Source organism: Ovis aries, chromosome 1, assembly GCF_016772045.2.
Source record: "Ovis aries strain OAR_USU_Benz2616 breed Rambouillet chromosome 1, ARS-UI_Ramb_v3.0, whole genome shotgun sequence".
Classification (NCBI taxonomy): domain Eukaryota; kingdom Metazoa; phylum Chordata; class Mammalia; order Artiodactyla; family Bovidae; genus Ovis; species Ovis aries.
In genome coordinates, this window is record NC_056054.1 from 193,139,769 (window position 1) to 193,165,698 (window position 25,930).

The 25,930-nt window shown below is 54.1% G+C and overlaps 1 protein-coding gene across 3 annotated transcripts in view; it reads left to right on the plus strand.

The window, feature by feature from the left end:
• The first annotated feature begins 2,053 nt into the window (after positions 1-2,053).
• Positions 2,054-25,930, plus strand: part of XXYLT1 (xyloside xylosyltransferase 1) — a 180,254-nt gene continuing 156,377 nt past the window's right edge. The window contains exon 1 of one of the 3 annotated variants that reach the window (XM_027957138.3): positions 2,054-2,672. In XM_027957138.3, coding sequence (XP_027812939.1) covers positions 2,169-2,672 — 504 coding nt within the window. In that variant the 5' untranslated portion in view covers positions 2,054-2,168. Of the gene's footprint in view, positions 2,673-11,521; positions 11,736-20,363; positions 20,490-25,930 lie in introns of those variants that run through there. The other 2 variants (XM_060419314.1, XM_060419310.1) reach the window with 2 other exon arrangements.

Consider the following 25,930-nt stretch of genomic DNA (forward strand, 5'->3'; position numbering starts at 1 on the left):
ATGTATACAACAAGGACCTACTGTCCAATACAGAAAACTCTGCTCAATATTATGTAACAACCTAAATGGGAAAAGACTTAGATACATGTATGTGTATAATTGAATCACTTTGCTGTACACCTGGACTTGACACAACATTGTTAATCAACTATATATTTCAATATAAAACAGTTGCGGGAAAAGGACTGTTCTTAAAAAATTATATCACCTTTCTTAAACTATGAAACTATGTAGTCAGTATTCAAATTCCTCAGTATCTTGTGTTCTTTAAAAAAAGATTTTTCAAATCAGAATTTATGTAAGTTCCATTCATTGCAATTGGCTAATGTATCTGTTGAGTCTGTAAATCTATAGGTTCTTCCTCCATTTGTCACTTTAAAAAATTTCCACTTAGAGTTTGTTGACTACAGCACCAACAGCACCTTTGTTTTCTAAAAATTAAAAAAAAAAAATTACCTATTTTTGGCTGCACTGGGTTTTCATTGCTGTGTGTAGGGTTTCTGTGGTTGTGGGCGAGTGGGCTTCTCATTGTGGTGGCTTCTCTTGTTGCAGAGCCCAAGCTGCAGGCACTTGGATTCAGTAGCTGTGGCTTGTGGGGTCTAGAGTGCTGGCTCAGTAGTGGTGCACAGGCTTACCTGTCATGTGGTGTATGGTTTCTTTCTGGACCAGGGATTGAAACCATGTCCCCTGCACTGGCAGGCAGACTCTTAACCACTGGATCACCAGAGAATTCCCAACAGCATCTTTAGTTTCACTTTACTGATGAACATTTGATTTTAATATCTTGTCATCATAAACCTAGCTCTGCATTACCCTTGTGGCTAAATATTTGAGTACATTTTCCCTTATTCTGTTATGAAAATGATGGTTTACAATGGGTGGGTATATTTCTGATGCTCATTCAGTGAGTCAAGCACCATCAGTTACTGGAGATATTATGGTTAAAGAAAGACACACTGCCTGCTCTCTTGAAGTTTTGCCTTCTTGCAGCAGAGAAAGATGGGAATGGGTAGTTCTTAGGTGGCCCTTATGGTATCCTTGAGGATGGTGCCTCATCTGGACACTGCAAGGGCTGGTGTTTAGAGACCACTCTTTGAGGCAGGGACACCCAAGCCAAGGTCTGAAGCAGGAGAGGTTGACTGTGTGAAAATCCAGGGCACTGCTTTTCAAACTTTGGCTTGCAGAAGAATCACCATCAAGGCCCAGACTCGTTGAAGGTAATAGGGCCTGAGCCTTTGTGTTTTATCAAGCTCCCTAGTGCTGCTAGTACCAATAAAATTTTGATAACCATTGTTCTGTGGATAGGAGAGAGAACTGAAAGTTTTCTTAGATTTTAGTGTTGGCAGAATATAGGCACCCTCTTCTGCTGTGGAAGAGTGTCTGCTTCACTGTCAAAGCTGAGACCGTGTGACCTGAGCAAGTGACCTCAGTTACACCTCAGTTAATTTTGTAAAACCACTGGGTATACAGTAAGTCTCTTTTAAAGTGTTGAAGTCTGTTAAAAAAAAAAAACCACAAGCTTCCTGGGGAGCTCTGAACCACCCAAAGTTTGTGGCAGGTGGCCCCCCTGGTGGCTACAACCCATAGGTTGCCTCTGGTCGGCCTCAGATGCCAAGTGAGGTGAGCAAGTGATTCATACCTCGGGTGCCAATCCTACTTCACCGAGAATGGGAAAGGAGTTGCTAGTTTAAATTCTTTAGCCCTAGTCGCCAAGGTGTGAAAGGAGTCAGGGAGAGGACATAAAGCCTTCAAGAAATTAGGAGGGAAAAGATATAGAGAACATTTTTTGTGCGTCCAGTTTAGTCTTTTTGCTTCCGAAGGCTTAGCTTCGGTTTCTAGCGCCTGGGGCTGTGCGCTTAACGAGGGCCATTTTCCACAGACCGCACAGCCTGCTGGCTTGTGTGGCCAAGTCCTCACCGCCTCTGTCGAACACGCTGGAGGGACTCCCGCGGGCTCACCGCCCGACCCCGCTGTAATCCTTCTGAGCTTAGGACCCAGTGGCTGCCAGGCAGCCTGGCACCGCCTCTCCGCGTATCAGCGCCCGCAGATTGGCAGCTCGGCTCCGCCCCCGCCATGGCTGCCGCCAGCTACCGGGGCTGCTAACTTGCTGCCGGGATACTGGTCTCTGCCGCAACTCGCCGGCTGATCTGTTCGCGGGCCGGCGGCGCATGGGTCTCCTCCGAGGCGGGCCCCCGTGCGCTCGGGCCATGGCGCGTCTGGGCGCTGTGCGCTCCCACTACTGCGCGCTGCTGCTGGCCGCGGCGCTGGCGGTCTGTGCTTTCTACTACCTGGGCTCGGGCCGGGAGACCTTCTCCAGCGCCACCAAGAGGCTGAAGGAGGCCCGCGCCGGGGCCCCTGCTGCGCCCTCGCCGCCGGCGCTGGAGCTGGCGCGGGCATCCTTGGCGCCGGCCCCGGGCGCTAAGGCCAAGAGCCTGGAGGGCGGCGGGGCCGGGCCGGTGGACTACCACCTGCTGATGATGTTCACCAAGGCCGAACACAATGCCGCGCTGCAGGCCAAGGCCCGCGTCGCCCTCCGCTCCCTGCTGCGCCTCGCGAAGTTCGAGGCGCACGAGGTGCTTAACCTGCACTTCGTAAGCGAGGAGGCCAGCCGCGAGGTGGCCAAGGTTTTGCTGCGGGAGCTGCTGCCGCCCGCCGCCGGCTTCAAATGCAAGGTGAGCGGGGCCCCAGCTAGAGGCTCCGGGTAGGTGACTCGGTCATTGTGGGGCCTGGCCTGGATCCAGGGGTCAGGAGGGAGGTGTCTTAGTTGCGATGCCCATTGCCAGTGCCAGCAGAAGCCTAAGCCCTTAATCCGTACCCTACCTGAATTGTGCGTTCACAGCACGCTGCAGGCATGGTCCAGGGGGCGTGTCTCGGAGCCTCTATTAGCTGACTTCGTTGATCCTAGCTTCCCTTTAACTGCGGCCCCCTGGAGAATCAGCGTGCCCGCTCTTTCCTGGCGTGGTTGATTTCAGCAGTCAGTGCCTTTAAGTCTGCCCCTCTTTTTATTCTTTTCAGTGTTTGACTTTTGAGGATGGAGCAGGTCACTTGAAAGTGCACTGTCTGCTGGACAAGGTCTTAGGCCGCTTGAGTTGTTCAGATTACAGTGACATTTCTCATAGCTCTAAGGATTTCAGTTGAAACTGGTCCAGCCCAAACCCAGCCCATGTGAACCATTTCATCTCCTCAGTGTGCCTCCTCCTTCCCTTCTCTTCAGGGTCATGAACCCATTTAGAGAAGCAGCGGGTTCCTCCCAGCAAGAAAGTGCTCCAAGAGGTAAGGATATAAGATCTGGAGAGGGCAGAGCAGAGCTAGTCGTCTTGTTCCAGGCTGGACCACCTGGCTCTGCTTGGGAGAGATTGTATTCTTCAGTCAGTCAGCTCAGTCACTCAGTCGTGTCCGACTCTTTGCGACCCCATGGACTGCAGCACACCAGGCCCCCCTGTCCATCACCAACTCCTGGAGCCTACTCAAACTCATGTCCATCTGGTCGGTGATGCCATCCAACCATCTCATCCCCTGTCATCCCCTTCTCCTCCCGCCTTCAATCTTTCCCAGCATTAGGGTCTTTTCCAATGAGTTGGTTCTTTGCATCAGGTGGCCAAAGTATTCGAGTATTTCAGCTTCAATATCAGTCCTTCCAATGAATATTCAGGATTGATTTCCTTTAGGATTGACTGGTTGGATCTCCTTGCAGTCCAAGCTTAGTGTTAATGGCCTCAGTTAAATTACATGTCTCCTTTTGACCTAATAGTTGCCCAGAGGGGATCTAATGTGTGATTTTGGGATAGAAATAGTGTGCACTAAATCACTCCAGTCATGTCTGGCTTTATGCGACCCAATGGACTGTAGCCCACCAGAGTCCTCTGTCCAATGGGATTCCCCAGGCAAGAATACTGGAGTGGGTTGCCATGCCCTCCTCCAGGGGATCTTCCCGACCCAGGGATTGAACCCGTGTCTCATGTCTCCTACGTTGGCAGGCGGGTTCTTAGTAGCTGATCTTAAAGGATGGAGACTGGTGGAAGGGGGAGGGGTGGTAAGATTAGAGTAGTGTACCATGTGTTTGTGCTGGGTGAGTGACTAAGGGGAGCCAGTGCTGGCCTCCTGCAGGGTTCAGGGGCCTGTTGGTGTTTGTTTTTGGCCGCACTGCACAGCCTGTGGGATCTGAGTTCCCCGACCTGTGTCCCTTGAAGCAGAAGTTCAGTCTTAACCACTGGACCTCCAGGGAACTCCCTTTTTTGTTGTTGTTGTCTACAGGATCGAGTCCTCATTTCTTGGCAGGGCTGTCTGTTGTGGGGCCGGGCTCTTCAGCTGACCTCCTTGTCCTTCCTCTACTAACTGTACTGAATGTGCCTTTACACAAGCTCTACTCTCTGCCCAGAGTGTAACTTCCTTTCTTCCTGGGCCCTTGACCACTGTTTACGTAGTTTTTACCCTCCCCCAGGAATGCCCCTAGAATTGGGGACAGTCTGTGCCCAGCCCTCCACAGCTTTCTGTTTCAGCTTTCTGCCATAGCATCCAGTGTATGCCCTGCCCAGAACAAATGAACCCTTTGGGAACACGCACCAGTCATAGCGAGGCACCTGGTCTGGATTCCATGGTACAGGAGGCCAAGAATCCAGGTCCTGGAGCTTGTGGCTGCAGGGGCCTTGGGGTCCACTGTCTGAGCTGAGGTTCTTTCAGCCTGGGGCCCATCCTGATTTCCCTAATTGCAGTCTTGGGAGGAAGGGCCTGGCAGCCTGTTCCAGGTGTTCCTTAGGACTCCAGTGTTTGAGAAATCCTTTGCTAGTTCAAGGGAGAAAAGCAAGAGCCTTTGATCATAGGGCCAGTCTGGATAGAGCTGGGTGACTGCGGGTGACCCTGCCTCCCTTTGGCTCTCAGGGCATGCAGACTTGGCTGGCGCTCCAGACACCACCTTGTAGACCAACATCATCATTGTTTCCCTTAATGAGTCAGAGGTCACACCCTGGGCCTCTGCCCCGCTGCTAGGACTCTGCTGTCCCCTTCCTGAGCTCCAGCCACAGTGTCCTGTCATATATCCAACTTTTCCAGCCTACATGCCTCTGCTTCTTTTTTTCCACCACCAGGATACACTTTCTCTGTGCATCGCTAAGTCTCGCCCATCTTCAGATACCATCTCCTTGTTGGAGCCATCCAGGCAGCCTCCACTCAAGAGGCACGTCTTCCTCATGTACCTGGCTGGCGCGGTGGACTGCGTGCCTTCTTATCTCCGGTGCCTGTGCCTGGAACATAGTGGGCACTGTAAATACAGGTCTAGGGCAGGTCCAGGCTCAGGGCCAGGCTCGCTCCTTGGAGTTTGTGTTTCATGCTCCAACTCTTTCCCTCTGCTGGCCCTGGTTCTGACAGCCAGAGCCATCACTCAAGACCCGAGGCAGCTGCAGATGACCTGAAGGGGTTAATACCACCCAACCACGGCATGAGGAAGGAGAGTCTGGGGGCTTCCAACTTGATGGCTGTGTTCAGATAAGGGTTTATCATTTTCAGCTAAATTGCTTTTATTCCTTTTATTTTATTTTTTGTGTGTGTGAATCTGTTTTCTGTGTGTGACCACGGTCATCTCTGCCCGGCCCTCAGGAGCCCACCATGTATGCTTAAGTCCCCTAAATGACTGAGCATCTGCTGTGTGTTGGACCCTGAAGTCACAACTGTAGGGAACACAGACAGGGCAGGTACAGCCCCTGATACCAGGTACCCATGGTGCTTAGCATCACTCATGTATAGCCTGTCCCATTGCTGAACCTGCTGGATTGGGCACGAGATAGTCCCGAGGGAGGGAGACAGCACTGCGTTTAAACCGCAGGTGGCCAGTGACTATTTGGGTGACGTGGGTGGCCCCTCTTTGCTTCTCAGGGCCCCCCAGGCCTCCTCTCAAATGAAGATTTAACCCCTACTTCCCTCGGAGAGGTGAGGATTAAATGCCACCTCGTGTGGTGCAGGCAGCCCTGTGCTGCTGTATCCGTTGTTGTGTGTCTGGTCTCACAACACTCTTCCACTCTGCCGACTTCTGGGAACTCAGCACTGGCGGGCCCTGCAGCCATTGCCTCCTCCCTTTTTGGGGTGGCCAGCCCCCTGTGGAGGCCCAGGGGGACTTTCCCAGTGCTGTGGGGACACTCAGGCACACAGCATGATTGCTTCTCAGAAAGGCCATCTCTGAACCCCTTTTCTGAAGCAGCTGCCACCCTATTAGCCTTCATTACCTCTCCCGTCACCTTGTTGGTTGCACACACTCATTTGTTCATTCATTCAACAGATGTTGTTGAGTGCTTATCCTGCTCCAGGCACTATTCTAGGTGCCGGTGGCCAGCAGGAACAGAGCCAGGCCCCTGCCCTCGTGGAGCTTACATCCCAGGGCTGTAGGGGTGTAGAGGAGTTTGGCTCAAACAAATGAACAGAAGTCCTCACAGAGTGAGTCAGGTCATGATCATGTAGAGAAAAGTCAAGGTGGATGAGGACACAGGGAGTGTCCGTGTGTCGGGGTAGGGAGTTGTGGGCCGTTTTGTACAGGTGGACAGGGAAGGCCTCACAGATACTGTTAACATCTGAGCAAGGGCTGAAGGAAGCAAGAGGAAGAGCTCTTTGAATATCAAGAAACAAGTTTGAAAAAGTCACGACCCTGTTTCCTAGTTTGCATTCCACCCCTCCCTACTAGAGCATCATGCCCACAAGGGCAGGGCATTACTACCCTCATGGTCTGTAAATGCCACCCTGTAAATGCCACCCCTGTTTCCGGCCTGAGTTGGGAGTGACAGACACAGGGGCACGTGCCTCCCAGATCTGGAACACAGGCCAGACAGACTTCTGGAGGGACAGGCTGCTTTGGACAGCAGCTGGCCGCCCTGCGGGGAGGGGCAGACTCTTCAAGGCTAATCCCAGAGGGGAAGAGAACCAGACAGACCTGCCTCTCACTGCAGTTTCTCCTCCTTCCCTAAGGGAGGCAGTAATGTGTCAGGTGGGAAAAGGCGGGCTGGGGAGCGGCAGGAAGTGGGGAGTGCTGGTCTGCTGGGCACAGATGGCGTGAAATAGTGGAGGGTGTTCTCTCTTCCTCCATCACTGTTCCATTCTTGGCACAGCTCCTGGCACATTCTAGGCTCTCAGAAGTACTTTATAGTCGACTGATTGATAGCTGCATTAATTAAACCTGAGAAATCATAGAAGGGTTCTTGGTGTGCTGCCCTTGGTACATCAAACTTCAGCTATCTCAGAGCACAAGGCTGGGTTGCTCCATCTCCAGATGACAAGTTAGGAACTGGAAGGAGGCCTTGTGCTTTCTACACTTAAAAGTGACCACTAGATTCCAAGAGGAGTGTGCTGAGGACTTGGGGTAACGAGACAAAAGTTAAATCTCTTTGCACATCTTTTTTGAATTTGCAGTTTCTTTTATTGCAAAAGGAAAACTGTGAGTTGCTTTGAAAAAGTCCCAGCTCATAGTTGAGGCTCTAACTATGTTGAGGCTAGCTGAGGCTCTTCTTCTAAAGAAGCCTGAGGGTAAAAACCTTGATGCTGGCTTCTCAGTGAAGCTAATGACAAACAGGTGACATCGCAACGCAGACTCCCCCGCCTGTCATGGCAGCAGGAACCTTGATCAGAAGAAAACTCTTGACTAAGTTATGACCATCTGGGAAAGAAGTGATCAAAGAAGTGTGTCCTGAAGTGAGATGCTCTTTGAAAAGACTAGATGACATTTTATACTCTAAAATTTAGAGAATTTACCAAATGCAATGGAACCCTTAAATTATAATACATTCATGATACAACTGTAGTAATGTACCAATGTATGTTTCTTATGGGAAACTTTAGTCATGGATCTGTAGGGAAGAACTTTGTATAGTATTATTGTATCATGCACAATGTATCATGCACTCTGGATAACTTCACAGATATGTTTTAAAGTTTTAAGGTAAAGTCCATCCATAACTAAGACCAGCGATCGTCGTGTATACCTGATACCTGCGTGAGTTGGGCTTCCCTGGTGGCTCAGTGGTAAAGAACCTGCCTGAAATGCAGGAAACTCAGGTTTGATCCCTGGATCAGGGAGATCCCCTGGAGGAGAGCATGGCAATCCCCTCCAGTATTCCTGCTGGGAATGGACACAGGAGCCCAGTGGGCTACAGTCCATGGGGTCACAAAGAGTAGGACACGACTAAAGCGACTGGGCACAGCGTGCACTGGTTGCTTGGAAATACTGTGGGGGCTTCAGTGCATGAATGAAATGTTCCAGCTTAGGGTAACAGTCATTCTTCATAATCACTTGACTGTTTTCTGTTCCAATAGGTCATTTTTGAAAGACCGATGATTACATTTTCTTGCAATTCAAAAAGCTTGAGATATAATTCATGTCCCATGAAATTCACCCTTTAAAATATACAATGCAACAAAACTTGAAAAATTTGAGATCTCCCTTCCTATGACACTGTCACAGATCATTGACATGCAGTTCTACCATGATGTCATTAGAATCAGAAATACATCTTATATGTGTAGAACAGACTTTTGGACTCTGTGGGAGGGGGAGAGGGCGGGATGACTTGGGAGAATGGCATTGAAACATGTATAATATCATGTAAGAAACGAATCGCCAGTCTAGGTTCGATGCAGGATACAGGATGCTTGGGGCTGGTGCACTGGGATGACCCAGAGAGATGGTAGGAGGAGGGAGGTGGGAGGGGGTTCAGGATTGGGAACACGTGTACACCTGTGGCAGATTCATGTTGATGTATGGCAAAACCAATACAGTATTGTAAAATAAAGTAGAAAAAAATACATCTTATTAGCGGCTTTGTAGATAGCTTAATATTAAAAAATACACAGTGGTTTTTAACACATTCACCAACTTGTTCAGTTATGATCACTAATTCCAGAGCATTTCATCACCCCAGAAAAGAAGCTGAACCCGTCAGCACTCATTCCCCCTTTCCCCTTTCTTCTCAGCCCTGGCATCCATGAACCTGCTTCCTATAAATTGGCTTGTTCTGAACATTTCGTATAAACAGACCTTTACTTCTGACTTCTTTCACTTAGCGTGATGTTTTTAAGGTTCATGTTGTCTGTGTGTCAGTACTTCATGCCTTTTTATTGTTGAATAATATTCTGTTGTATGGCTATACCACATTTTTACTTATTCATTCATTAGTTGATGGACATTTGAGTTTCTACGTTTTGGCTATTATGAGTAAATTGCTGTGAATACTCATTTACAAATTTTTGTGTGGATATGTTTTCAGATCTCTTGGGTATATACCTGGGTGTGGAGGGCTTGGTCATATGGTAACTGTGAGGAGCTGCCAGACTTTTCCAGAGTAGTGTATTGTATTATTATTTTACATTTCCATCAGCTGTGTATTAGGGTTCCAATTTCTCCACATGCTCACCAGCACTTGTTGTCTGTCTTGATTATTGCCATCTTACTGGGTGTGAGGTAGCATCGCATTGTGGTTCTGACTTGCATTTCCTTAATGACTAAAGATGAGATGATTACACATTGATAAGGACAGCCAGATAAATATGTTTGGGATTTTTCTTATGTATTTAAGGGCTTCCCTGATAGCTCAGTTGGTAAAGAATCTGCCTGCAATGCAGGACATCCTGGTTCGATTCCTGGGTGGGGAAGATCTGCTGGAGAAGGGATAGGCTACCCAGTCCAGTATTCTTGGGCTTCCCTGGTGGCTCAGCTGGTAAAGAGTCTGCCTGCAATGTGAGTAGACCTGGGTTTGATCCCTGGGTTGGGAAGATCCCCTGGAGTAGGGAAAGGCTACTCACTACAGTATTCTGGCCTAGAGAATTCCATGGACTCTACAGTCCATGGGGTCGCAAAGAGTCGGATACGACTGAGCAACTTTTGCTTTTGCTTTTGCTTACTTAGGCTGCTTCCCAGGTGGCTCAGATGGTAAAAGTGTCTGCCTGCAGTGTGGGAGACCCGGGTTCGGTCCCTGGGTCGGAAAGATCCCCTGGAGAAGACAATGGCAACCCACTCCAGTACTCTTGCCTGGAAAATTCCATGGACGGAGGAGCCTGGTAGGCTATAGTCCATGGAGTTGCAAAGAGTTGGACAAGACTGAGCGACTTGATTTCACTTTGTTTACATATTTACCAAGATACATTTTACAAGAAATACTAGGTATCTTGACTCTTCCTGCACATCCTGAAAGATGTTATAACATCTCTGGAAACACTCTTTACCGAAGGACAAGGTTTGGAAATTTCTGATATGTTTAGTAACTTTTTGGGTTTTCCTTTGGAATCAGCTGGTGAAGAATCCTCCCACAATGTGGGAGACCTCAGTTAGATCACTGGGTTGGGAAGATCCCCTGGAGACAGGAAAGGCTACCCACTCCAGTATTCTGGCCTGGAGAATTCCATGGGCTGTATAGTCCATGGAGTTGCAAAGAGTTGGACACGACTGAGTGACTTTCACTTTAGTAACGCTATGCCTAAAATCAGTGAGGTGGTGTTAGTAGTATGAATACTTGATTAGGAGAATTGTAACAATATTTGTTCAGCACTTTAGAGCTTATGAAAGTGCTTGCACAAATGTTTCACCTGAGCATCACTGTGACTGGTGAAGGAGCCTCTAAGGCTGAGACATCGGTGCTTTACTTGAGCTCCCACACTAAGAAGTGGGGCTGGACTGTGACATGTGCTTTGGGGAGTAGGAGGCAGGACAAGACAGGGAGCCACTGAGGGGCACAATCTGTACATCCCCTTGCCCAGATTCCCCAAATAAACATTCAGTCTGAATAAAGACTGTGCTTGCTGCCATCATCGCTTTGCAGAGCCTTACAGAATCACCAAGCATTGGGGCAGGCTGGAAACTCTGACCCTCGGTGCAGTGTCCTCCCAGTGAGCTGATAGATTAGCTGATAGATCCTGGCCAGCAGGGCAGTGACTTATTCAGTGTACACTGGGCTGGGGGTAGAATCAGCCTGGGCCCTTCCATCTTCTACTTGAGTGTCATTGTTTTCAGTGACCTCTCTAAACCCCAGGAAAGAGTGGACAGGATACAGAGTCGTTTTCCCCATCCCAGTGGAGTCTCTTCCTGTGTTGCCAAGGATCCCTCAGGCTGGAAAGGGGCGGGGAGGCACCTCTCCGACCTTTAGCAGGCCAAACCTCTGCTGTTCCCTCGGAGCCAGCTTTACAGCTGTCCAGTGCCTGAGACCACCAGAGCGTTAGTTTTGGGTGAGCTGTAACATTGCTCCCAGGGAAACCACGTGGTGTGTCACCTGTTTAGGGGTGCATGCTGGGGGCGGTTTCAGGGCTAGCATCAGCGCGCCGGCCTCCCAGGCCAGGAGGAGGAGGAGCTGAAGGAAGGCAGCCCACACTGGACCACCTCCGGTCTCCTTGCTGGTCACCGCATCCTCCCCGACACCCAGTAGGGGGAGAGCTTGCCCTGCGGCTCCCGGGCAGAGTCACCTCTCCTGCCCATCGAGCCGCGTGCAGCGCCACGCACGGCCACTGGAGGGCACCGCCGCTCCGCGTTTGCTCGGCCGGAGCCCGGGCCCTTCTCTGCCTCCTTCCACTGAGGAAGCCTGAGGCGCAATCCTAGCTGTTTTTGTTCATTCTCCACGAGCGTCCCCCTTTGTCACTGCCTCCGCCACAACGCCGCTCCGTGTTTTAGAAAGGAAGACCGAAATGAAAGGCAATCTGCCTGGCGGTCATGGGTAGTCATTTCCTTCCCGCGCCGGGTGTAAGCCTGTTTTGATCAGGCCCTTTGGAAAAAGCGGGTGAGAAACAAGCTGGGAAGGTTGGATTCTGGACTGGGAAGGCTGCAGCGCTTCCCTGAAGCACAGAAAGAAGAGTGTGGCTGGGCGGTGCGGTGTGCTTCTGCGCCTCCCGAGCCTCCGTGCTCCTCTTGGTCCGAGCCCTATGAGCACGGTTCGGGGCGGCCTCTTAGCCTCCCAGGGCGCCTCCTTTGTCCAGTCGGGGAACTTGGAGCAGCTTGAGGGTGGAGTCCCTCTCACCGTGGATAAGTTCACTAGAGCCCCAGGGTTTGCTTTGGGCCCATGCCCCCAGGTATCCAGGGGACTCGGGCAAGGGGACCACATAGTAAAGAGGGTGCTGTTGACCTGGGTGCTGGGCCTGACGGGGCCCTTGCTGCCCAACTGCCGGGAGCCTCCGTGTCCTCAGTTGTCAGATGGGCTTGGATCCCCTCTTCACACCCTTCCTGGCCCAGGGCTCTCGCCTTGGCCTTGGGACCGCTCCCACTGGCCTTGCTTGGTTGCTTGGGGTCGGTCAGGACGGTCAGGCCTGGCCCGGAGAGGCAGCTCTGTGTGCTCTCCTTCCTGTTTCAGGTGTCTGTTCTGAGCAGCTGAGCCAGGCCCTATAGGCTGGCACAAAGCCTGCTGTTAGTGTCTTGTAAATTAAAGTCATTAGATTTATTTATGGGGGTAATTATTATTGAGCCGATCCTCGTGCTGGTGGGTCAATGTGTCCGGGAGGCTCTGGAGCCCCGTGCTGGTCCAGGGTGCGCTTTGCTCTCCTTGGGCCTCCTCTTCCTGTCCTGGCTGGAGCTTACCACTCTTCCCTCCACTAGCCAGGTTTGTCCTGTGCCCGCCAGGGACAGGCCCCTGGGCAGGAGTGCATAGTTCGGGACTTGACACCTGGACTCAAATGCAGTCTGTGACATTTGGGGACAGTGTAACCCCTCTCAGCCTCCGACCTCCCCGGACGGCCTTACCAGAGTGGTTATAAGGTGAAAACGGGCACCACTGCGTCCTGGCACACGGCAGGTGGTTAGTTAGTGGTGGCTGCTACTTTTTTCACTTTCATGCATTGGAGAAGGAGATGGCAACCCACTCCAGTGTTCTTGCCTGGAGAATCCCAGGGACAGAGGAGCCTGGTAGGAGGCCGTCTATGGGGTCGCACAGAATTGGACACGACTGAAGCGACTTAGCAGCAGCAGACTGCTAAGCAACTCAGTGGTACCTGAGTCGGCATTGCAGGGAGGAGCCTTTTCTCATCAGTTTGGAAGGCTTGGCACCTGCTGATTCAATTGGAGAGCAGTGATGTGAGTTTGAAAATCAGATTTCTGCCCAGGTTTATTTCAAGGTGTCTCAGTCTGTTTAGGCTATTGTGACAAAATACCACAGGCTGGTGGCTTATAAACAATTTCCTGTGAGTAATCAATTTCTGACCACCACCTCCCCCTTCCGCACGTGCCCAGCACAGGTCTGGCTCTGGGCAGAGGCTCAGCAAATGCTAGCTTGCTTTGGCCTGTGTTCTGGAGCAGGTGCTGCTGTTTCTTATCAGGTTAGGGAAGCTGGTCTGTGCTTTGCTGTGTCTTCTTTGTGAAGGTTCCTGTCTAGAAGCTCCAATTCTAGAAGTTTCTAGAAGGTTCCAGCATTTTATTTAACTCTTAATGGTGTTTTCTCGGTCTGATTGCACACAGCAATTATTCATAATCTTTTTGGGAATTCAGCAAAGTATAAACTGTAAGTGATTTTGAAAAGCCAGGCTACAGGGGAGACCCAAATCCCCCATAGCTTACTCATTTCCTTTTCCCACCCATCCCTTTGAGTAGGGTCTTGGGCCTCACCCTCTGGGGCCCACACCCCGTCAGCTGCTGTGAGGGGGCCCTGTTGTACCAGATTAGCACGGCAGTCCAGGCCATGGGCTCTGTGAGACCTGCCCAGACAGTCAGACTTCTTGAGTCCTGGTTACTGTGGGACTGTGAACAGGCTTCACCAGCTCTGGCAGGTGGACGGTGGGTTAGTCATCGTTTGATAACTTGTACAGGATTCAGCAGAGTACATGCTTTGTTCTGCACGGCCCCGGCCACCCCTGTCTGGGGAACAGGAAGACACGGGGCAGGGGATACCAGGGTGTCTGGGGCTGGTTTTGTGAGGAGGGTGGGGCTGTCTGTGGGTGTCAGGGAACTTGGGATGGCACTCATCATAATGGGCCCTCCCGGTCTTGCAGAGGAGGGAAGCAAGGCAGCTGGGGCAGCAGACTGGCTTGTGTCCTGTACCTGGCAGGAGAGTCATGATCAGGAGATGGGGCAGTGGGAGCCGCCGGGCCTGTGAGGCCCACCCCCTCGGTGCTGGTGGCTACCGTGTAGCTGCGCTCACCGAGCTGCCTGGAGTTGCGGGAGCCTCTTCGAACCTCTGGGACTTTGCTCAGATGCTTCCTCTCCTGAACGCCCAGCCCGCCCTTTATCTGGTTAAGTCTTTTCACCCTTCAAGATTAGGCTCAGCTGGGTGCCGATGATGTGGAGAGGCTGTTCCTGACCACACCACCCTGTGTTGGCCCCCCTCTCCAAGTGGCGCTGTGCTGAAGTTGGCCCCTGGGCAGTTACTCCTGGGGGCCGGGCTGTCTTCTTTCCCCCCGGGTCTTGGGACGTGGTGTAGCACAGGGCCTGGTGTGGGGTCCAACCCAGCAAGAGCCTGCCGGGCGGGCACAGGTGGTTGGCCGAGTGCCCCGCTCCTAGCTATCCTGTGCGCGTGTTCCCGCACGGAGGACATGGATGGGGACAGTGTGGGTCCCTGGCATCCGGAGAGGCCTCTTGATCTAGATGACGTCTTCCTCGTACCTTTTAATGCTGGTCCTCCAGACAGGAAGGTGTCCGGTCTGAAGCCAGCCAGGAAGATCTGGTGTGTGTTGGAGATGTCTTCCTGGGTTTCAGAACTCTCCCCATGTGTTACTATGCAGGGCTGCTGTTGCTGGTCTGGAGGAGGTGGGAGGGATCGGCCTCTCTCTCCCCTTATGCAGGCAAGGGCAGGGGGTGGCAGTGGCTGCTTGGCCTGCCCAGAGCCCCCAGTGGGTGAGCCTGGAGCCTCTCTGGTAAGCCACCCAGCCCCTGCCCATCGGCTTTCTCTCCAAGTCCTGCCCAGGGAGCCTGACCCTGGGTCCTAGGGCTCTCCCTGACCCCAGCTTCCATGGGCAAGGCTTCCAATGTCCCTGAGCCTCAATTTCTCATCTGTGAGATGGGCAGGCGCATGCTATCCCTGAGTGATATCCACAGCTTCTTACTGGCATGTTGAAACTGGATGCAGGAAGTTGCAAAACACGTGTCCTTTCCAGGCTTTCCCTGAGTGGGAGGATGGGAGACTGGGGGAGACTTGACGCCGTCGGTCATCTCTTTCTGGGGTCACCCCCCCAGGTCCTGCTCGCTGATTCTACTTTGCTCCTCTGGGAGATACTGGTTGATTTCGTGGCCACTGCCGCTAGCCAGGCTGCACCTCGAGCCAGGGGACGGGGTGTGGTAGCTCCTTCGGGTCTTGCACAGGTGGCGTCAGTTGAGTGGCAGGCCGCTGCTGGACTCCATCTTCGTTCTCTTCCTCAGTCCTGGGAGGAGAGAGGGCTTCTCCCCGAGGCAGAGGTTTCCCAGGTGAGGATCCCGAGCCCAAAGCAGGTTCAGAGCTTGGGCTCTGAGGCGTGGAGCCGGGATGGGAGCCGACCTTTCCGGCTGGTGAGCTCTGGGTGCTAAGCCCTGTGATGTCAGCTCTGGGGCTTCGTTCCAGGCCCTCCAAACAGGGGGTGCTGTAGGAGAGCTGGTGTCCCCCCAGGAGGGCTCCCACGGTGCCCTCTGCTCGCTGGGGCCTCACACACGTGGCCTCTTCCCCTCGTCACCGGGTGCTGTGAGGAGGCAGGTCCCCTCAACCTGCTCGTGGTGGGTCTCATTCCTCCTCCAAGCTCTGCCCTGAGAACCAGCCGGGGGGGCCTCTGTTGAGGATGTGGGGTGTTTGGCGTGTTGTTTGGAGCCCCACTTCCCTCTTGTGGCAGCAGGTCCAAGAGGTCAGGGCTGGAGGCAGCTGGAAAGGCCGTGAAGTCCTGTCCCCTTCTGTTAACTTGTGAGGAAATGGGCCCAGAGAGGCCGAGTGATGGCTCAAGGCCACACAGCGGTCAGCGGACAGGGGTCTGGGACCCGCTTTCCTTCCCATGCTGACTCCCTGCCTGCTGTCCGTTCTGTTTGTTCTGAAGCAGTTCCTGGGCCGTTCTGGTCTCTGTGTGTGTCCTTAGCCTGAGGCAGTCATCAGATCTCACCCACCTGTGACTGCTTGTGTTTTGTGTACGTTGAATGGACTCTTTGCCTGATCCACTGAGCAGCTACTCCAGATTCCAGCTGATGGGGCCTCCTCAGATGCAGGCCCCAGGGCCTTCGGAGAGGCTCCCACTGTCCCGTGGCCAGCCTACATGGGGCCCCGAGGCAGGCTGAGCCTGTGTGATAGTGTTTGGAGGGGGGCTGAGCCTGTGTGTGTGGAGGGGGTGCTGAGTGTGTGTGTGTGTGGGGTGGGGTGGGGCTGAGCCTGTGTGCGTGTGTATGGAGGGGGTGCTGAGTGTGTGTGTGTGTGTTGGGGGGGTGGGGCTGATATGACCCTACTTCTGTCCCCCGCCTGAGTCTGTGTGTGTGTGTGTGTGTCTGTGTGTGTGTGTGTGTGATGGGGTGAGGCTGAGCCTGTGTGTGACTGTGTGTGTAGAGGGGGGCTGAGTGTTTGTGTGTGTGTGTTGGGGGGTAAGGCTGAGCCTGCGTGTGTGTTGAGGGGTGCGGCTGATACGACCCCACTTCTGTCCCCTGCCCGAGTCTGTGTGTGAGTGTGTGGAGGGCAGCTGAGTATGTGTGTGTGTGTGTGTGTGTGTGTGGTGGGGTGAGGCTGAGCCTGTGTGTGTTGGGGGGTGTGGCTGATAGGACCCCATTTCTGTCCTCCGCCTGAGTCTGTGTGTGTGTGTGTGGAGGGAAGCTGAGTGTGTGTGTGTGTGTGTGTGTGTGTGTGTTGGGGGGTGAGGCTGAGCCTGTGTGTGTGTGTGTGTTGGGGGGCGCTGCTGATAGGACCCCACTGCTGTCCCCCGCCCAAGTCTGTGTGTGTGTGTGTGTGTGTGTGTGTGTGTGTGTGTGTGTGTGTGTGTGTGGTGGGGTGCAGCTGAGCCTGTGTGTGTGTGTGTTGGGGGGTGCGGCTGAACCTGTGTGTGTGTGTGTTAGGGGTGTGGCTGATAGGACCCCACTGCTGTCCCCCGCCCGAGTCTGTGTGTGTGTGTTGGGGGGTGCGGCTGATAGGACCCCACTGCTGTTCCCGCCTGAGTCTGTGTGTGTGTGTGTGTGGTGGGGTGCAGCTGAGCCTGTGTGTGTATGTGTGTTGGGGGTGCGGCTGAGCCTGTGTGTGTGTGTGTTGGGGGGTGCGGCTGAGCCTGTGTGTGTGTGTGTTGGGGGTGTGTGGCTGATAGGACCCCACTGCTGTTCCCGCCTGAGTCTGTGTGTGTGTGGTGGGGTGCAGCTGAGCCTGTGTGCGTGTGTGTTGGGGGGTGCTGCTGAGTCTGTGTGTGTGTTGGGGGGTGCGGCTGAGCCTGTGTGTGTGTGTGTTGGGGGTGCGGCTGATAAGACCCCACTGCTGTCCCCCGCCCAAGTCTCTGTGTGTGTGTGTGTGGTGGGGTGAGGCTGAGCCTGTGTGTGAGTGTGTGGAGGGGGGCTGAGTGTGTGTGTGTGTTCAGGGATGCGGCTCATAGGACCCCACTGCTGTCCCCCACCCAAGTCTGCACCCTGTCAAGCCCAGCGCTGCTGTGTACAGGGTCTCTGGGTACCAGGGAGTGGGCTCCCCGCTGTGGGAGCTGACGTTGTGACGCAGTAGGCACTCTGGAAGCTCTCTGAGTTACCATCCACCTGGCCCATTTGGAGAGTCCACCCTGGCCGGAGCCCTATTGCCTGAGCCAGTCTCGGTGGTGCCTCTGTCCTCCCCTGCTGCCTGCAGCGCTGGTGAGGCCACCAGGTGAGAGGCCCTGGCGGTGGGCTCCGCGTTGGTTCTCCCCACTCTGGGTGCAGCCTGGCACAGGGGTGGGCAGGAGCTTCTCGGATGAGGGTGGCGTGGGCTTCAGGCAGGCCTGGCAGGGCCCCAGGTCCACATGACCCCTCTGAGAGGCAGTGGGAGTGGTCTGCCTTCTCCGAGCAACTTCCTCACCCGCACAGGGGCACGGCACTGCACCCCTCCTCAACATGTTGTTGTGGGGATGAAACGACATGACTTACTGTGTCTAGAGGACCCGTGTGTGACCAGTACAGTGGACTAGGGGTCTGCGGTGGACCTGAGGCACGGGGGCCCCCTCCTCCATGAAGCCCATCCAGGTCTGCCTCCTGCCCCCCAGCGGCAGTACGCTGTCTGGGTCCGCCCCCTGGAAACCCCCTCATGCCCTGCCTCGCTGGTCTGCACCTGCCCATCCTGTGTCCCAGGTCAGATCTTGGTGTAGGTGGCCATGCCCCGGCCTGGGCTGTGCAGGCCGGCTGCCTGGATGCTCAGGTTTGTCTTACAAAAGAGCCAGGTTTGGCACAGAGGTGGCCTGGGCTGGCACACTTTTATTACATTCAGTGTTAGGTACTGAGCGAGAGGGTGACTGAGCCATGGGACCCGCCAAGCTGCCTTATCCCCCTGCAACCCCCACCTTTCTCACAGGAGGGGAGGGACAAGCTTTCTGCTCATGAGAGCAGCTCGTGGGAAGATCTCACTCTGGAGGGAGGTGGATCTGTGCCCTCTGGTTGGCAGGGCAAGCTGCTGGCAATTTTGGCTGCTGCTGATCTGTGTTAAGATGAGTTTAACTTGTGGCCAGTGTGGAGTGAGACTTTGGTCCTGGTCCCCAGGGGTGGGCAGTGCTGACACCTGAGACATGGCCAAAGTTTCAGATCCCTGATCGCCCACCCACTCAGGGTCCGGCTGTGCTGTGGGTCACTCAGCCAGGAGCAGGCAATGAATGGACAGTGCGTGGGTATCCAGCTACTTGCTGCCAGCCTTGGGGGCACAGGTCACCTGCAGTCCACAGTGGACAGGGCCTGGTGTGAGCTTGTCTGAGAGTCTCACTTCCATGGGTTCCTGTTTAAAACCAGCCTGGTTAGTGACCCCCTTTGGCAGCGGGGGCTGGGATGTTACACAGAGTGAGGTGAGCAGTGTTGTCAGAGGAAGTGAGGTGTTAGGGGGTCAGTTGTGTTTAGTTTTCCGTTCTTCTGACTCCTTGAGCAGCTTTTGCCTTGGCCAGAAATGCAAGCAACTGAAGTTGGTCATTGATATGGCTCTCAGAGGGTCATATGACTTTTGAGAGCAAATGTGGAATGAAAGCGTTCCTCTTTACCACGGGGAAAGCTCTGTCTCAAGTCCCTGGTCTAGGAGGTGAAATAGGATCTTGCTGTCTCACTGCCTGTTCTCGGGAGCTGTTGATATCCAGCCCTGTTCTGTGATGTGCTCAGCATCTGGAAGGGATTTCCGGAAGTCTTTGGGGGATCTGTTAGAGCCTGGAAACATGGGAGTTTTCTTGCAGCCCTATGAGAGTATTCAGCTCTGAGGAATCAGGAGTCCTGGGCCTTCGGGGGTGTGAGGTTGCTCCCACTTTTTGTCATCACAAACATCGCTGCTGTGACCATTTGGGTGACCATCTGCAGACAGAGACGAGCTTGAGCTTCTCCAGTCTTCACACCCGGAAGGGTCTTCCCTGGTCTGGGGGTCTGTGCACCTTCCCGGATGCTGCTCAGTGCTTCCCTGGTGCGGTGGTCCCCCGCCCGCTCTGAGTTCTGCCGACCCAGTGTGGACTCCCTTTCCTGGGTGGGTCTGGCTGCCTTTGTTTCGGGAAGTGGAGACCTGAGGGCAGCTTTGCGGGCAGACTTGAGTGTTTTCGGTGCTGCTGCAAGCCTTCTGGTTGAGTGGAGACCTGACCTGCTCTTCCCCAGCATTTTCCGAGTGTCTTAGAGGAGGTACCTCCAGCTGCAAGTGCAGCGCCTCTGTCTCGGGGGCCAGGGGGCTTGGCTTTGGGACTGGCTGCCACAGGCCATGTAATGGGGGGAGACCACCACGCCCCTCTTTGGGTCTCACTGTCCCTCTCTGAGACGTGAGGGCTTGAATCAGTGACTGATATAGGCTCTTGGCTCTGCCCGTGTTGCTCACCCACTTTGGATTTTGTGACTTGCAGAGGGGTCCCCACTGTCGTGGGCACAGCTGTGGGCCTGAGCTGTGGCAACTGGCAGGTCAGGGTGGAGGCTGGGTGCTGCCTTGTAGGACGGCAGAGGCCTGGCCCTCACCGGTACCTGGCCGTGCCCTCCGTGGAACAGTCTGTGCGCTCGTACAGCTTGAGGGAAGGGCCTCAAATTCCAGGGCTTAAGGCCAGAGCAGCTGAGTGGTGACAGAGGGGAAGCCAAGGTGCGTGGCTGGCCCTGGGGGACCTCACCTCCAGAGGCCGAGGGGCGCTGCTTTCCCTCTGAGGCCTGTGTGAGCCCAGGTGGCGTAGCTGCCGTGTGAAATCCCCGCGGAGCCAGTATTTACTGTGCCTGGGAGTGCCCGCTCTGTCCCAGGACGCTGATGCACGCGGGCGTGTCCGTGAAGAGAGGCAGAGTCAGAGCCCTGCCCTCGTGGAGCAGACCTTCTGGGAGGAAGAGGACTGAATGAGCCAGTGACGCTTGTCTGCTTTGCTGCCTGGAACACCAGGCAATAGGGGCTCGAAACGGGGCGGGGTTCGTTTCATCTTTTGGTTGTTCCTTGAGAAGCAGATGAGTACATTGTACCGCCTCCTCGCAGGTGAGTTAGGAGGTTTAGCAGGATGAGGGGGCTGCGAGGCTGTCACAGTCTCTAGGTGGGAAGCGGGGGCTCTGTCCCCGAGAAGGTGGCATTGGGCCAGAGACCTGGTGGAGTGAGGGAGCTGGGAGAGCGTCTGGGTGCCTGGTGGTTTGAGGAGCAGCAGACAGGGGCCGTGGGCTGCAGTGACATCGCTGGGGTCGGGGGATGTGGCAGGAATGGGGCAGGCCTCGCGGGAGGCCCATGAGAGCTCTGGCTTTGTCGGAGTGACGGGAGGGGCCGCTTCTGGGTTTTGAGCAGAGAAGGGTCACTCTGGCTGCTGTGTGGACCACGTGAAGAGGAGACTTGTGAGCAGGAGGCTAGAGAGAGGATGCTGGCCTGAGGAGGCAGAAGTTGGGGGGCTGTCGCGTGCAGGGGAGGGATGCTGGGCCCATCCAGGAGAAGGTTCTCTACGCTAGAATTAATTCAGACGTGGGCTTGGGGCCTTGAGGGGGCCGTCAACGACATGGGCCTCTCCAGCAGAGCTGGGGTTGTGGTGTTTTCATTCAACACTGAATTTTCCTAATAGTAGGATCCAGTTTTCTACAAAATAAGTGAAAGAAAAAGCATGAGAGAAAGAAGGGACAGAAGGAGAGTGGGAAGGAGAGCAGTGACCTTGCAGCGCGCGCTCAGTCGCTCAGTGGCATCTGACGCCTTGCCTCCCTGTGGAGTGTAACTTGCCAGACACCTCTTTCTCACTCGGTGGGACTCTGCCCTTGGCGAGGGGACAAAATAAGAAAAGTGGAATGAGGGCAGGCCTCGGGGGTGGTTGCCGTTCTGGAATCAGTACAGCCTGGGCTCATAGCTGGGCCTTGGCCACTGTTCACCATATCCCTTGGGACGGGAGACTTCGCCTCTCCAAGCAGCTGTGGCCACCTCCTTCATCAGGGGCATGGCGCTGATGGCAGCCGGCTGATGGCCTCATGGTTGTCCACGTTGCTTCCTGACCCTTGCTTGGTTTTGTCCCTTTGTGGCCCCACGGTGAGCAGGTGCCGGTTCCTCGTGTGGCAGGGTGCAGAGCAGTGCTGGGAATGGGGTGTAGCGGGGGGACTGTCTTAGCTTGAGGCTAAGGCGGGGACTCAGTGGACAGGCTCCTGATGTCAGGGTGTGTGACCTTGGGGAGGCAGGGACTCAGCCCGTGGCTGCCTGCTGGCCGCCAGTACTGCGCTCGGCATTTTAAACACATCACCTCACCCTCAGATGGAGGCAGTGGACGCGAGCAGAGTCCCCAGAGTCAGGCCATTGACTGTTTCCTTCACGGTTTTTGCCAATATCCTAGAACTGCCTGCAGCATTAGCTGCTTAATATGTATTTTAAATCGACTCACTTTTTTTCCTCTTAGCCTCTCATTAGGTGGTGATATCTGTGAAATCATAGTTCTAAAGTGTTTTAATTTTTGCAGTGTTTTACATATCAAAGTAAATCTATGAGCATTAAAGTGGTTGGTCTCTGTGCTCCTTCGGAAGTCCTGTTTGTCCCCTCCGGAACCGGTGCCACATCTCGGGGAGCACTGGGCCAGGGGCTTTCAGGGAGCTTAGGAGTGGCAGCACCGGGAGATGACGGACACTGTCCTGGCTGCACGGAGCTCAGCTGCGTGCTCTGGGGGCCGCGGTGCTCTTGGGCGCCCACTGTGTCCCCACCCCAGAGAGCCAGGAGGGGAGGGGGGGTCATGTGGTCTGAGGGAGGGTGTGGGAGACCTGGCTGAGGCCACCTTCCTACCTGCTCGATGGAGACAGGAAGCTGGCTCAGTGCGTCCCTTGGGTGTCACTCACGTAAAACAGCAGTGTTCTTTGGGAGGTCACAGGTCATGGGAGATGGCCACACAAAAAAGAAGTCAGGGGATCTGGTGAATAAGACCGGACAGCCCTACAGCTGGCCAACTCCTTGGCAGGTGGGCGAGCTGGGGCACTTACTCTAAGATTTCACAAAGCAGACCTTTTGCTACCACAGGGTCCCTGGGGCTTCCGAGGTGGCTCTGTGGTAGAGAACCTGCCTGCCAATGCAAGGAGACACAAGAGATGGGGGTTCGATCCCTGGGTCGGGAGGATCCCCTGGAGAAGGAAACGGCAACCCACTCCAGTGTTCTTGCCTGGGAAAGAGGTGTCTGGCAAGGCACACTCCATGCGGTCACAAGGGTCAGATGCGACTGAGCGCGCACACGCCCTGCAGGGTCACTGCCCTCCTTCCCATGCTCCTTCTGTCCCTTCTCGCTCATGCTTTTTCTTTTGCTTATTTTGTAGAAAATGATCCTACTGTTAGGAAAATTCAGTGTTAAATGAAAACAACCCAAACCTCATAATTTATCAAAGAAGTGAATTAAGGAATGATTATACCCACTGTGTACAGATGATTTGAGCTCACTAAACAAATTCTTTAGTAAGTGCTGGAAAAGATAGGGAGTGACCGGCTGCCTGCAAGAGTGACTGCTCAGGGCTGAGAGATGGGCCCTGGGAGTGGGAGGCAGGGCGGCAGGTGGTGGGGCTGGCTGTGGCGCTGTGGGCATGGGATGGACTGCACTGCAGAAATCATAGGCTTGTGCCCAGGGCCCCACAGCTGTGTCGTGATATCTGCATGGGCATGTGACCTGTGTGATGGCACTGCTAGCTGGTCATGGACATGTGCAGACCTCCTCCCACCCCTTTTGCCTTCGGTGTTGCCCTGGAGGGGCATCTGGGCCCACTTCTCTGTCTCTGTCCCCTCCTCTCAGTGTGTGGTCTTTCTTGGGTCCTTCCTCACCCTCCGTCCCTGTGACTTGCCATGACCCCTGGCAGTCATCCTGGAAATCCACTTGGAAGGCCCAGGTGTTTGAATGTCTGAGAGCAGAGCACGTACAAGACAGACAAGTTTTTTTTGCGTATCCTCGCATGTGTAACCTCTGTACCTTGCTCTGCTAACAAGGTCTTCATCTCATCATCTCCTTGCCCAGGACCCTCCTACTACTGGGGGTAAGGAGGTGAGGATGGGCAAGGGGGAATCCAAATTGGTGCCCCAGAGGGGCTGGCTGTAGTTCCTGAGCCCAGGGCCCATTCTCCTGGGCAAGGGGGAATCCAAGTTGGTGCCATCAGCCGGGCACCCAGAGGGGCTGGCTCCAGTTCCTGAGCCTGGGGCCCATTCTCCTCCAGACACGACAGGCTGCTCTTCCTTGATTTCTTGTTGGGCTCCTGAAAAGTGTCAGTCGCTCAGTCATGTCCATCTCTTCGTGACCCCATGGACTGTAGCCTGCCAGGCACCTCTGTCCATGGAATTCTCCAGGCAAGATTACTGAAGTGGGTAGCCATTCCCTTTTCCAGGGGATCCTCCCAAACCAGGGATCGAACCTGGGTCTCCTGCATTGCAGGCAAATGCTATACCATCCGAGCCACCAGGGAAGCCCTTGAGTCCACAGACAATTGACGTCTCAGAGGGAGGAGGTTTATTGTAACCATTTATCCTTGTGCCATTACAGGCAAGAAAATGGAACGAGGTGGGAACCTGAGCGGGGGAGAGGGTGGGACTGGGGAGAATGACCAGCATGTGTGGAAGGTGGTATGAGTTCCCCACAGCCTCGCCCCTGAGCAGAAGCCCACAGACCCTTCAGCTCCTCCCCACCGTTTGCCACCTCGTCCCTCTTACATTCTGTTTTCTCCTCGTTCTGTCCTGCTCTGGTTGACTGAGGTTTTGGAGAACTGGAATGTGGCCCATCTCTGCTGAGGTGGTAATCTGTGCTCTGGAGAAAATAAGTCTGGTAATTGAATAAATAGCCAGGAGTGCAGTGGGGTGGAGTGGGGGGAGTAGCTTCCGTTTTGGTTGGGGAACTCTCAGGAGGTGACATGCGAACTGGCACCGGAAGAGCTGGAAGGACATAGCTGTGGTTCACTCTAAGGGAGAGCATTGTGAGCAGAGGGAACCACTGGTGCGAAGGCCCTGAGGAGTAAATGTGCTGGCATGTCTGTGGGATTGAAAGGCTGCCATTCTGTTAGCAGATTTTTCTTTCCATCCTAAAAATATTCATCGTGTTTTCACATTCATCGTTGATGTCCTTGAGAAAACAACTGCCCCACCCCCCCCCCACCCCAGGGAATCATTTCCCTCCAGCTTTTGTTGGAATGGATTACTAAGATCACCCAAACTAGGATCACACTGGTGGGAGCTGACCAGCCTATGGGGGACCCACTTGGCCCTCATGCGGTTGGAGTGCTGCAGAGCCAGGCAGCTCTGATTATTGCTGTATCGTGACTTGGGCTGTTTATTACAGAAGGTATTTTTTGTATCAAATCAAGGTATTTTTGCCTGGGAAAGGCATTTGAGCACTCATAGAACAGGGTGATAAGATCAGCTGTCCTTTACTGAGTCCCTATTGCATTCCTGGAGACTGGCAGCATGATTCTCTCCCATTTTCAGACGGGGTAGGTTTGGGGTTTTGACAGGGGTTGCCAGGTGATGAAGTGTGGACTTAGCATCTGATCCCAAAACTGCCCGCAGACCTGGTTAGGCACTCCAGCACACATGAGATTCCACCCCAGACTGGTGCCCACGGAGCAGGGCAGTAGCTGTCATGGGCTCTCTCCTGTCAAGTCCAGAAGCTGGCACTGCAGCTCTCCTGCCCAGTTCTCTGGGAGGCCCCTGGGAGAAGCGGGCGCCTGTTGGCTGTTCCTGCAGTGCCTGGATCCCGCAATGAGAGCAGACTTCCCGGAGTGCTGTGCTGTCCCTCTGCCCTCCGGCAGCTCCTCCAGGGACAGCTGGGCCCAGGGAGGTGACATGGCCATCCCTGGTGGCCCTGTGCCTGCCGCCCTGCAGACAGGCCTTGGCGTTTCCTGGAAGCCTGGCGTCTCCCTGGGCACAGGGCCCGCCCCACCACCTCCCTTCTGGGCTCCAAGAGCTCTGTGTGACCTGATTCCTAGTGGGCGTGCCGAGTGACACACGAGTTTTCTCTTCCAGGCTGAGCTACGGCTTGGCATGGCTCTGTCCCCAGTGGACATTTAGTGGAGCAGTGGTCTGGCTCTTCAGGCCTGTCTGTGCCAGTGAGCCTGGGGCCGGACATCTACCCCTGCCTGTCACCAGGCTGTGCCGTTCTGGGTGTTTTGGCCTCCCCATGTTGGAGAAGGTGTGGAGAAGGTGGTGTGTGTAATGGATATGAGGCAAACGTCCCCTCTCCCCCATCCCCAGGCTGTCCTTTGCAAGAGAGATGTCTTTCCAGTCTCTCGTTTTAGTGGCACTCTCTCGGTTACATGCTTTATTTTGAACAACAAAGTACAGCTTGAGACCACCTTAGCCTGAAGCATTAATTACTGAATGTGGGTACTCCTAGAATTCTCTTGACAGACTTCATTAAAGGTAAAAGGAAGCTGAGAAATTTAACACAGATTTAGCCTCTGTTTCTGGGATTTTGATCTCATAATTATAAATGTGGAATATTGGTATAAGGG